Here is a 13,544-nt window from a genome sequence, read left to right as displayed (position 1 = left end):
TCCTGAGTTCCAGATTGGAGGTCTGAAAAAAAAGACAGAAAGCACAAGAAAGCACGATTTGTCAGTGGACAGGTGAAACATAAAATGAACGGTCTAGTGACAATTGGTACAACTTCAATGGCAGCACCATCTTCCATTGACCAAATGGGTCTTCAGCCTTTGCACTGGAGAAAGCCCTAGCATTGACCTGAAGGGAGGTGAGGAGGGCTGCTGGGGGGTGGGGCTGAAAGGCTGACTTCCTTATAACAAAGAACGCAGGTTACTGTTAGAATCAAAGGAAAATGTCATTGACAACATAAGCATTTTTCTTAAACACCAGTCCACTTAAGAATCTCTTTATGTTTAGCACTTAAGATCCGTTTATTCTACAAGAACCGAAAAAATCTTCCTGTATAAATTGGAAGATGATGTTAAATTTAGATAACTATTCAAACTCACATTGGAAAAGTACTAGTTAATTTTATGTTTATGAGTACACATCCTTATGTCTTCTTTATAAATAGTAACATTAACTGTGCTGTTCTTTAAAAATAAATTACCAGAATTAAAGTGCACATTCTTAGAATATTCAAACTTAGAATATTCTATCACTATCTTTGTTAGAAGTTACATTTAAAAATTCCTATTTATTCCTCTCTACTCTGGTGGTCGCTCTTCCTCCCTCCCTTCCTCCTTCCCTTCCTTCTCTTTTTCTTTTTATCTCATTAAGTTCAACAGTATAGCACTGTTCACTTCACCCAGTATAGCCCTCATTTTGAAGAGGAGGTTACAGAAAAAATAAAATGTTCTTTGTAGATAATCTCTGGTCAGTTACTAGGGTCCCAGCAGTGAGAACCTTGGGGTACAGTAAGACCAGGCGGGGCAGACTCAGGAAACTATCTAGAGCAGGGGTTGGCAAACTCAGTAAATATTTTAGGCTTTTCAGTTCTCATGTCCTCTTTTTTCCAACTACTCAACTCTGCTGATGTAGAATGAAAGCATTTTATAGACAACATGTAAACAAATGAGTGTGGCTGTATGTATCGCAATAAAACTATTATGGAAACTAAAATTTGAATTTCATAGAATTTTCATGTGTCATAAAGTATTTTTTGTCTATGGATTTTTCCCCTCAACCATTTAAGAATGTGATAAAAAACCATTCTTAGCTCACAGGCTGTATAAAAATGTTGGTGGGCCAGTTTTGGCCCATGGGCTATAGTTTGCTGATCCCTGAGCTAGAGAATTTAAATGCTATTTATTATTCTTGCTGGGGGATTCTTTAATAGGGAGGGGAATGAGGTGGAAATAACCAGCAATTTTTGAACACTCATGTTTAACAAGCATTATTCTAAGCACTATTATATTGACACATTTAATCCTTACAACTCTAGAAAGTAGGTAGTGTTATTATCCCCATTTATGGATGGGGAATCTGAGACATAGAGAGATGAAATAACTAGTCAGTTATCACACAGCTAATGGAGGCAGAGCCTGGGTATAATAACTCACCAAGTTGGGTCCAGCACTGTCAATCTGAGCCCTTATGCTGCACGGCCTTTCTGGGTAAAACATCTCACATCTTCCAGCAAAGACATATTTTCACAGGCATCCACATGGAGAATCTTTGTCCTGACAGCTCCATTAAGCATTTGAACAAAAAGTTACAGAATGTTCAAAGTAGTGTTTCCATTTGGAGGCAAGGGGACAGATGGCGCTATCTTATTTAGTAAGAAAGTCACAGTCACCAAAGGTGTTTGAGCAGAGGTGGGATGACTTTTGTACTCTTGCAGTTCCTTTGAAAGACTTTATTTTCTTTTCTATAAAAGTAAAAATTTTAAATTCTTCCTTTTTGAAATTTAAATCTGGCTAATTACTGAAGGAGCAAATAGGCTGAACATCTCCCCATAGCCCACTCAGGCCCAATCTCATTCCATTTACAGGATCTGGGGGTGTCTGAATGGCCAGAAAAACTGCTTGTAGGAAATTACATTTCAGATTGCTTTGGCCTATTGCTATGAGAACTGAGTGCATCTCCCTTCACCTCATCCACCACCACAACATACACACATGCAGACGCACACACACACACCCTATTCTTCCCATCTATACCCTTTCGTATAACATTTCTTCCTAGCTAGAAAATGTCTGAAAGCAGTGTTAGGGAAGAATTATCTGATTTAATTATTTGATATATTAAATTTATAGTCATAGAAGAGAACATTGATATAGAAAAATAGATCTCCAGGATAAATGATAAGAGCAAGAATAGAACAGTACATTGTGCTTCTAATTGTAAAAAAAAAATGTCGATGAGGAGGAGATGGGTATTATCATAGGGATTTTCTGAAAGAATAAAAAATAGAAAAAAATATTGGCAGTGATTACTTCTGGGGAATGAGACAAGAGATCTGGGTTGGGAGATTACATTTTTCTTTGTGTACTTTGAAAATCATTTGAATTTTTTGCATGTATCTTAACAAAAATACCAATACATAAATGTATTCTTCAGTTTTACACATGTTCCCTCATGTCATATCCTCTACCCAAGCCTAAAACTCTTTCTTTACTTGAATCTCCTTTGACTACATCAATAGCTGCAAGTATTTTCTGGATAAAAATAACTTCCCTGGGTCTTGCCTTAAACCTCTAATACTGATAAGAGTAAATGAATCAATATTGCTATTTGTTAGTGTCTGATGAGTTTTAGTGGGTTGAATGGTGGCCCTCCAAAAGGTATGTCCATGTCCTCATCCCTGAAACCTGTGAATATGGCAAAAGATAAAGATATTTAGATTGCTTCCCTGTTGGCGCAGTGGTTGGGAATCTGCCTGCCAATGCAGGGGACACAGGTTCGAGCCCTGGTCCGGGAAGATCCCACATGCCGTGGAGCAACTGAGCTCACATGCCACAGCCGCTGAGCCTGCACTCTGGAGCCCACGAGCCACAACTACTGAGCCCACGAGCCACAACTACTGAGCCCACGCACCACAACTACTGAAGCCCACGGTCCTAGAGCCCGTGCTCCGCAACGGGAGAGGCCACAGCAGTGAGAAGCCCTTGCATCGCCATGAAGAGTAGCCCCCGCTCACCGCAACTAGAGAAAGCCCGTGCGCAACAAAGACCCTATGCAGCCAAAAAAAATAAATTAATTAGAAAAAAAAGTTAAGGATATTTAGGTGGTTACAGAGCTCATCAATTATAGCATCCAATGAGATCAAAGTTGTGAGTTTGATTGTTGTATGAACAAGTGTCATTTTTGTTCCAAAAGCACAGGCGAATTTTTTTTGGTGGGGGGGCAGTGCTGCACAGCTTGTGGTGTCTTAGTTCCCCAACCAGGGATTGAACCCAGGCCCTGGCAGTGAAAGCACCGAGTCCTAACCACTGGATAGCCAGGGAATTTCCCCACAGGTGCATTCTTAATCTCAGCTAGTTTTATTGTAAATATGGGTCATCTCAAGAAGGACTAGAGGAATGAATTCTAACTTACCACTACTTGGGGGAAAAACAGAAACCATCAAAACACTTGTCTTTATATAACAATGATTAATAATTGTTAGGTGGAAGAGCTGGGGATCTATGGGCAAGAAAGGTCAAGAAAGCCACACTGCAAGTATCAGCATAAAGCACTGAAATGAGTGTTTTCAAATATTCACTGGAAAGCTGTTGATATTCTCAAGAAGAATCTCTAGGGAGTTCCCTGGCGGCATAATGGTTAGGGTTCCGGGTTTTCACTGCCCTGGCCTGGTTCAGTCCCTGATGGGGGAACTGAGATCCTGCAAGCTGTGCAGTGTGGCCAAAAAAAAAAAAAAGGAATCTCTCAGATAGTCCCACCACCAATCTCAAGAGCTCCCTGGGAAGCTGCTCTGACTCACTGTCTACCCATATGCAACTTGCCTCCCTATAGGTAGTATGCTTCTCTGGACCAATGTTAGGCTCACCTACGTGAACTGCTTTTTGCCAGTGGACTATGAGCAATCTAACTTGTGCCACATCCAAGCAGGAGCTTTATTTATTTATTTATTATTCTGTGAGTAGTGTTTGTTCAGTTGGAATTTCTTCTTTTTTAAAAAAATATTTATTTATTGGCTGCGTCAGGTCTTAGTTGCGGTGCACGGGCTCCAGAGTGTGTGGGCTCTGTAGTTGCAGCACGCCGGCTTAGTTGCCCCGCAGATTGTGGAATCTTAGTTCCCCAACCAGGGATCGAACCCAAGTCCCCTGCATTACAAGATGGATTCTTAACCACTGGACCACCAGGGAAGTCCCCAAGCAGGAGCTTTAAATGTGTTTTCGTGGTACGGTTTGCTCTTTTGCTCCTGCCCTTCACTATGAGAACAGTATGTCCCAGGTAAGGGCTATTCCATCAGCCTAGTGCCAGAATGAGACAACATACAGAGCAGAGCTAATCTAGCAAGTCAATTGAGTTGAGTAGAGCTGCAGCTGCTTGCCAGAACCAAGAACAAGAGAAAAAGGTTTGTCATAAGCCACTGAGATTTTGCAGTTGTTTATATCAGCCTAGCCCCAGGGAATACTAATGCAAGATTTTATATATTCATCTCTCTAATTATACCCTTCCTTTCTAGATCTAATGTCTTGATTCTCTTGTGTTGAAGAAGTTAAAGACCAAATTTCTAACTCCAGTACAATTCTTTTTATTAAAGTACTTCAGTAGAGAAACAGTGTTATCAACAATCAACACAAACTTTACTGAAATATTCACAAATAAAAATCTTCTACTTTATAAATCACTCAAATAATGTTCTTCTGTGTTGTAACAGTAATCACCATTGGAGGTTGGTTACTCTGATTTATTCCTAACCACACACATGTATTCTCAAATTGGGAGATTCAAATCAGTTACTGTAACATATGGGGCTGGCTATCAGTACCTGAATGCTAGTCCCAGAAAGTCCGTAGAAAAATGATGTAATTTGAAACTAATCATTTATCTTTGGTGCCTCAGTTTTTCCGTCTGCACTGAGAATTTCCCTTAGAGAAGATTTATTAAAAAATATGAAATGTTAAAAGTTTAGCATACATCTATGCCTTGGAAAGAATTCACGTGCTTTTTTTTTTTTTTTTTTTTTTTTTTTGTGGTACACGGGCCTCTCACTGTTGTGGCCTCTTCTGTTGCAGAGCACAGGCTCCGGACGCGCAGGCTCAGCGGCCATGGCTTACGGGCCCAGCCGCTCTGCGGCATGTGGGATCTTCCCGGACCAGGGCACGAACCTGTGTCCCCTGCATCAGCAGGCGGACTCTCAACCACTGCGCCACCAGGGAAGCCCACGTGCATATTTTTAAGAGGATAACTTATCTGCTCTCGATTAAATTAAATACTATATACTATTTATTCAAAATAAATAGACTGATAATTGTTCTTTTCTTGAAAGTTGTCTTTTCACTTAAATCACATTAAAATCATAGGTTAATAGGGTTCAATAGTGTTCAGTAATGATATACTCAGTAAATTACTTTAATTGCAATGAGGACTGCTGTCCTACTCAGACAAAATTTACAGACTATTTTAAGTTTCATCCATTACATACTTACATTCTTCATGACCTCACCATAAAAACAGAAATCCTGCTACCCGTAAAGCACAAAGGGGTGAAATTCAAGCTATAATCAGAATTTTGGTATAGTTCCTTTGGAAATCATTAGCAATCTATCCTGACTTCAAAAGAGACTGTGGTTGACAAAGGATGGAGTAAATAAGCTGATTTTGACTAGACATCCTGGCACAATTAAAGTGGCCTGGTGCTATCATAAAAAACATTCAGTAGTGTCCATGTTGCAGGGTGGGGGCATTTAAAGTAAAAAAGCTTGAAAGTATAGATGCCATAATTCTGAGGACGGAAGAGAAATAAGATGATCCTGATTGAATCAGAAACTTTTTTAAAAACCGTGTTTCGGTTGGGAAGACTGTGATTCTGCTGTAAAAGGGAGAAGTTTAAAGAGGTTGGTACAACAACCCTTACATTTTCAAAGAAATGTGTAATACTTCTAGGTAGAAACAGTATTGCTAAATACCCACATGACACTTTGAAACTGTTAGCAGTAAAAAGGGAAAAAAAATCATTTATCAACATAGGAGACAAAGAAAAATGGTAACCTGTGATGCTCTCGCTGTTCTATTCAATTAAAAAAATAAATCGATCACAAGAACAAATGGACATGCCATCTCAATAAATAAAACCTTCTGTAGATAATTTGTCATTTAAAAATGAATTAGATGAAAAGAATAATTTTCTGCAATGTACTCAAGTCATTTTAAGACTGAAATAGTTTCAGAAAAACATGAAACATCCTTAGAGGAGGCCTGACTGTTTTGTACTGGTTGTGGCAGAGCACTCCATGCCCTATACAGAGTACACAAGGAAATACTTTTCACACTGAACATAGATCTCTTAATAAAGAAAAACACTACACAATATACCTTTCTATAACATGCAGTTTTTAGGTAATAGTAAACCATCATCCTTCACAAAGAAGATGCAGTTGCTCTAAAAATCATCTCAGAGCTAATGATTTTAGAAAGAGGTGAGCGTCAGAATTTTAAATTTAAAATACAGACTTAATTTCAAAGTTGGGTTTGCCAAACCTCTGGTAATCCAGGGTGAGCAAGAAGGAAATGTTCTCCCTATTTTATGACCTGCACTTCCCATTACCTATGATGAATGCCATGAGTCAAATGCCATAGTAAACTTATTCTCACTTTTGGGGCCAGCAAAGGCTAGCGTGGTTCTAGGCAAGACGAAAGCAGGGAGCAGTCCCACAAAAGAGCCTGTCCAGGACTGATCCAGCAGGAGATTTCAAGGGCAACTGGGCACCCAAATGACCCCAGGGCAATTAGATCAATTTTTTATCACTCAGGCTCCCAGCCTTGTATTATATCTCCAGGCCTAACTGCTCCCATAATAGTCCTGAACTACACTGGATGCCCTAAGGCTGGGTCACTGCTACCCTGGACAAGCACTCCTAGAGCTGGAAACAAAGGCTGAGTGGGCAGGGTAGGCAGAGCACCATTTATTGGAGCCAACCCCCATCTATCAGATGCCTGTTGACAAGAGCTCAGTCAGTGATTCTGGAGCAGCTCCTCCCAACAGATGGGCTGTGAAAAAACCTCTCTCTCCAGCCAGAGCTCATATGAGTAGTGGAAATCCTCAGGCAGATCCAACCTCTGCCCCAGCACACTCTGCAGGCAGTTATCCACAGGTGAAAACTCAGAGTCCTGGGGTCTGTCATACCGGCGGCTGTTAAAAGCCTCAATGTTGGCCCTCAAGGTGCATTCTTCTGCTTGGAAGTCCCACGGCCTGGCATCGATGTCTGTGTTGGGAAGATTAGAAAGAAAAAGATGTATACACCTCAGGACACTGTTCCTCTTAGCACAGAGCATGGTCTATGGGATACCAACAATGCAACTGCTCAGAATTTCCTTTTTTGTAAAAAGCAATGTACAAAGTAAGTATATAACACGCTGCCAGTCAGGTTTAAAAAATATACACATGCCCACATACATATGCTTATATATGCAGAGACTATCTTTGGAAGAGTCTAGAAACTGGTTAACAGTGATTACCGCTGAGAAGGAAATGAGGGCCCTGAGGGAGGTAGACTTCTTTTTATTGTATTTCCTTTCCATTATTTCACTTTCTTGCTAGTTATATGTATTATATTTTCCAAAACAGCAACTCGGTTCCCTTTATTGAACTTTCCTTAGGAATAGGAGTTTCCCACTTGAACAAAATCACAGTTTTCAAGGAATGGTAAGAGGCAGGAAGGGGCACAACAAGGAGAACCAGAATGAACCAGTTACTGAAGACTTTCCTGATTCCATGGAACCTCCTCCAGCACACAAAAAATCTATATGCAGCTTATGTTAAGATTATGAGGTGGGGCTTCCCTGGTGGTGCAGTGGTTAAGAATCCGCCTGTCAATGCAGGGGACACGGGGTCGAGCCCTGGCCCGGGAAGATCCCACATGCAGAGCAACTAAGCTCGTGCACCACAACTACTGAGCCCACGTGCCACAACTACTGAGCCCACGCGCCTAGAGCCCATGCTCTGCAACAAGAGAAGCCACCACAATGAGAAGCCCACACACCGCAACGAAGAGGAGCCCCCGCTAGCCACAACTAGAGCAAGCCCGCGCACAGCAACAAAGACCCAACGCAGCCAAAAAAAAAAAAAAAGAAGCAAGCAGACAAATCCAGAAGGTGGATATTCTGCAGAACAACTGGCCTAGTTCTTCAATTATGTCAGTGTTATGGGCGGGGGAAAAGAACCCTGCTAGATTCAAAACAAGTAAAAGGATATAACAATCAGATGAAATTTGTGGTCCTGGGTTGGATTATGACTTGGAAAAGAATAGCTTTAAAGAATATTTTGGGGCAACTGGGAAATTCTGAACATGGACTTGATTATTAGATAAAATGAAAATGTACTGATATAGAAAGGTAGAAATAATGTTAACTAAAAAGAGAAAATTATACACAACACTGTAAAGCAACTATACTCCAATTAAAATTAATAAAAAAAAGAGAAGATTACAAAATAGCATACACAATTTGCTTTCACTTAAATAAAATGTAGGGCTTCCCTGGTGGCGTAGTGGTTAAGAATCTGCCTGCCAATGCAGGGGACACAGGTTCGAGTCCTGGTCTGGGAAGATCCAACATGCCACAGAGCAACTAAGCCCGTGTGCCACAACTACTGAGCCTGTGCTCTAGAGCCTGTGAACCACAACTACTGAGCCCACATGCCACAACTACTGAAGCTCACGCGCCTATAGCCCGTGGTCCACAACAAGAGAAGCCACCACAATGAGAAGCCCACACACCACAACGAAGAGTAGCCCCCGCCTGCCACAACTAGAGGAAGCCCATGCGCAGCATGAAGACCCAATGCAACCAAAAATAATAATAATAATAAATAAATAAATAAATAAAATGTATGTGTATATGTAGAGGAAAAAATCTGTATGAACATACAATAAGATTTTGGTGGCAATCTTTGGACGGTTCAAATATGGCATAAATATGGTAATATTGTAAAGTGTTTGCTTCCTTGTATTTTCTAACTGCTTTGTAATAATAAAAGGTTATTTTATTTTTAAAAATCTCTCAGAGAGACTGTCATACACAGTGAAATAAGTCAGAAAGAGAAAAACAAATACCGTATACTAACACATATATATGGAATCTAAAAAAAGAAAATAAATGGTTCTGAAGAACCTAGGGGCAGGACAGGAATAAATACGCAGATGTAGAGAATGGACTTGAGGACATGGGGAGGGGGAAGGGTAAGCTGGGACGAAGTGAGAGAGTGGCATGGACATATATACACTACCAAATGTAAAATAGTTAGTGGTAAGCAACCACATAGCACAGGGAGATCAGCTCTGTGCTTTGTGTCCACCTAGAGGGGTGGGATAGGGAGGGTGGGAGGGAGATGCAAGAGGGAGGGGATATGGGGATGTATACATATAGCTGATTCACTTTGTTATACAGCAGAAACGAACACACCATTGTAAAGCAATTATACTCCAATAAAGATGTTAAAAAAAAAAATCTCTCAGAGAAACCTGTCACTTAAAGGAATGTTTTGAAAAGGGGTAATTATCCCTCAATTGACTTGTTCTATAAAATGGATTTTCATAGTTTACATGGGACAGGGTACGTGCTGGAATTTGAGGCAGCGCCTTAACGTTTGTTGTAATAGCACCTGACTATAATCATATATTTTCTCATCTAAAATATGTAACAATTCATACCAAAAGAGTAGAGACGCCTGTTTAGTTTTGTTTCAATCCTGGGCAACTCCCAGAGGTCAAAAACTCTGAGAATACTCACCATTCCCATAAGCCCAGTCATCATTCATGCGGTGGCGTACTTTCTGATAAATGGCTGACATGGTTTTCATGTTGCTTTTCCTCCACTGGCGCCCGAGGTACTTGGTCTGTATTTTTAGCAGCTTCAGCACATAAAGTTGCAGCATGGCCTGTTTGACCTTGAGGGCCCGCTTTAAGATTGGAGCAGATTTAAACACTACCAGCATCTGCCCATTTAAAGAGGGATAAGAATGAAGAAAGATATGGATCTAAAGTTTCTTTGGAATTTCCAACTCACAGAAAAATTAAGCCAAACCTGGCTAACCTCAGACTACCCTGGGGAGCTTTGGAAAATCTATGGTCCAAGCTCCACTTAGACTTAGTCTTTAAGAACAGAGGAAGCACTCCATTTATATTTCACAATTCAAAATTTCTAATATTCAAAGTGCAAAAAAATTTTGTCAGCCACACATCCCCTTTCCACTGTTACCAGTTTTCTGTGTATCCTCTGGAGATAATTCTATGTATGTGTATGTTACTTTTATTAACAAAAATGATAGCAACTACATACCCTTTCACCTTGTTCCATACCTTGATTTTTTTGAATTTTATTTATTTATTTTTATTTTTTATACAGCAGGTCCTTGATTTTTATTTAACAATATATTTGAAAATTATTCCACAGCAGTACAGAACCATCGCATTCTTTTTAATGATTGTATTAATATTCTATTATAAGGATGTACATAAATAATTTAACCAGTTGGTATTAATGAGCATTTACGTTTTTTCCAATCTTTCATGATTACAAAAACTGCTGCAGTGAATAATCTTAGACTTGTATCATTTGAGATGCGTGACTATAATCCAAAATACAATGCTAACTTCCCTACCAGAGCTGCCCTGAGGGAGGGTCCATATTCAGCTCCCTGAAAAGAAATGGACCGGTAAATAATTATCATAGAATAAGTAACCAGAATTAGGAGGTGCTAAGTCTTATGGAGCGTTCAGTGTCTACCTATAAAGCTCGCAAAGCGAGAAGTCCATATTTACTAAAGATAAAAAAAACCCAATTAGGTGGACACCATGATCTGAAGCTCCACTCACCATGGTTCTGGAATGCTTCCATTTGGTCAGTTTATTGAGCAGCCTCAGAAGGTTGATGCAGGAAAAGAGGTTCCTCCAGCAGAACTGGTTGTTGTCTCCAGCTTCCTGTAATAAGGCATGCTCATCATTATCTCAACACCTATAAGGCATTCCTTCCCACAGAAGTATGGAAGTCACTGTTGGTCAGTTTAGGTGAGGCCTTCCATATGAAATGCTACCTCCTTTCCATCCCGCTCTTCACACAGTCAGGCATGCAATATTCTTCAACTGAAAACACACAGCTGCCAATCCTGGAAGACTCTGTACCTAGAGCAAGTACTGGCTAGAAAGATGGTACATGAACATAGAAACTTCATTTAAGCAAGCTTTCTTGTGTAGCTTTCTGCTTTAACATCAGAAAAGAGATGATAGAATTTTGCCCCCATATACTCTACACTTAAGTAAGCTATGTTTATAATTGCTAAGAGTTATTCTGGCAGATTTCAAACTATTGGGTTGGCCAAAAATTTCGTCCGGGTTTTGTAAGTTACAGAAAAACCCGAACGAACTTTTTGGCCAATCCTATATATTGTATGGATCTGATATTCATTACAATTAATTCTTGAAAAAATCAACCTCCACCCTCCTTTATCAAACCATATTGCAGTAAACTGCTTCATTCTCTAGCATGGAAGGAAAAACGGCAGATGGCTTATTGGAACCAGGTGTTTCTCTTGAATGTTTCTTGATAGCTTGTGAGCACCCAACCAGAGATAACAGATGGCTGTCAGATCAGAAACAGGTAACTACTCATAGAAACATCTTTCAGGGACAAAAATAAGAGTCTGGGCTTTGGGGCTTGCACCTATATACTGGTGTCAGAAGCTATATAAATCAATTAACACACTTGGTGGTCAAACTAACATCTTGGAAATTTCTCACGTCTACAATGTGAGAGAATGTAGGAGTGGGAGATGTGTAGAAGTGAACTGCTTACTGGTGAGTGGAAGATTACCCCCTCCTCTCCCAAATTAATTTGAAGCAAGCAAGGCAGACATACATCAACTGTGGAATGAACAGCCAAGACTTTTGAGAATATTAGGCTCTCCTAAGAAAGAAATAAGACTGAGGATCAAAAAGGTGCAGGGAAACTTTTCAGAAATATTGTTTAGAAATAATGTTCTCCTGCGAATTCCCTGGTGGCCCAGCACTTAGGACTCACCACTTTCACTGCAGGGGCCCAAGTTCGATCCCTGGTCAGGGAACTAAGATTTCACAAGCCGTGCGGCACGGCCAAAAATAATAATGTTCTTCTTCCTCTAGCAAATGTTCAATGTTGTGTTTAGAACTAGTCACAGGAAAGCTGTTTTTTCTTTTTTTTTTTTTTTTTGCGGTACACGGGCCTCTCACTGCTGCGGCCTCTCCCGTTGCAGAGCACAGGCTCCGGACGCGCAGGCCCAGCAGCCAAGGCCCACGGGCCCAGTCGCTCCGCGGCATGCGGGACCCTCCCGGACCGGGGCACAAACCCCCGTCCCCTGCATCGGCAGGCAGACCCCCAACCACTGCGCCACCAGGGAAGCCCGCTTTCTGTTTTGTTCTAAGAGAGACTTCCATGGGAGCCTCCACTCTAGTGCAAAACAGATCAGGTTTTATAGATGTTACATTTTGTGTGGCTAACAGAGGAGACAGACTCCTAAATGCTTATGTTTTAAAAAGAAGCAGGGGAAACAAAAACATAAGAGAGAAGTAAGTATATTTCAGCTGTGAGCTTTCTTCATCCTGACTTCTAATACGGTAGCTGCATAAAAAGACTTGCATCCCTTGTGGAATATGGGAGTAGTGGCATGGTCTTGGAGAAGCGGCACTGGAGTAGGCACCAGGACACACGGGTTATGGCTTCAGCCCTGGCTGTATCACCTTAGGCAAGTAATTTCCCTGTTTCCTGTAAGAGGCTGAACTAAGATAACCTTTAAGATCCTTTTATCTCTGACCATTCAATAATTCTGTGGCTTACTTTCCCCAGTTGGCTTAAAAGTTAAAGTTTTGAGGGAGAGAATGCTGATTGTGGCTGCCTTTTTCTCAGAGCTGAGTCTCAAGAGTCCCAAGAGCTGCCCCAGTCCCCTTCTGAAGGTAGTCTCACCTGCCCAGGGCCCTTCCCTCTGATAATGCTTCCCTGATGTCCATAACTAGCCCCACTTCTTGCATCACCAGATGCTGCCTGGAGTGGGCACTGAAAGCACACACGCTGGTCAGTGGCTCTCCCTGGAGAGCTGAGTCCAGGCTTGTTGTCTTCTTTGCTGGAGCCCTGCTCAAACCTTCTCCCTTCTTCCAACCCAACAAATAATCTTTTTCCCAGAAAAAGGTCCATGGGTGCCCTTTCAGAATTGCCTGTCTTGAGAGTTTTTTCTTTTTATGTTCATTTAAAGCAGGTTTGGGCTTCCCCGGTGGCGCAGTGGTTAAGAATCTGCCTGCCAGTGCAGGGGATATGGGTTCGAGCCCTGGTCCGGGAAGATCCCACATGCCGCGGAGCAACTAAGCCCGTGCGCCACAGCTACTGAGCCTGTGCTCTAGAGCCCGCGTTCCAAAACTATTGAAGCCCGTGCACCTAGAGCCCATGCTCCACAATAAGAGAAGCCACCGCAATGAGAAGC

At 41.2% G+C, this 13,544-nt stretch overlaps 1 protein-coding gene across 3 annotated transcripts in view; it reads right to left on the bottom strand.

Annotated features, from left to right (window-relative positions):
- Positions 1 to 1,595: 1,595 nt before the first annotated feature.
- The window catches only part of STRIP2 (striatin interacting protein 2), a gene marked incomplete at its 5' end in the record, with an annotated part of 47,247 nt that continues 35,298 nt past the window's right edge, over positions 1,596 to 13,544 (bottom strand). For 2 of the 3 annotated variants that reach the window (XM_079931903.1, XM_079931905.1), the window contains 3 exons: positions 6,936 to 7,305; positions 9,830 to 10,034; positions 10,915 to 11,019. In XM_079931903.1, the coding sequence (XP_079788029.1) occupies positions 7,055 to 7,305; positions 9,830 to 10,034; positions 10,915 to 11,019 (561 nt within the window). In that variant the 3' untranslated portion in view covers positions 6,936 to 7,054. Of the gene's footprint in view, positions 1,800 to 6,935; positions 7,306 to 9,829; positions 10,035 to 10,914; positions 11,020 to 13,544 lie in introns of those variants that run through there. The other variant, XM_079931904.1, reaches the window with a different exon arrangement.

The sequence above is a fragment of the Stenella coeruleoalba genome, assembly GCF_951394435.1.
Source record: "Stenella coeruleoalba genome assembly, chromosome: 9".
In the NCBI taxonomy this organism is placed as follows: domain Eukaryota; kingdom Metazoa; phylum Chordata; class Mammalia; order Artiodactyla; family Delphinidae; genus Stenella; species Stenella coeruleoalba.
This window is presented reverse-complemented; position numbering and strand designations above follow the sequence as displayed.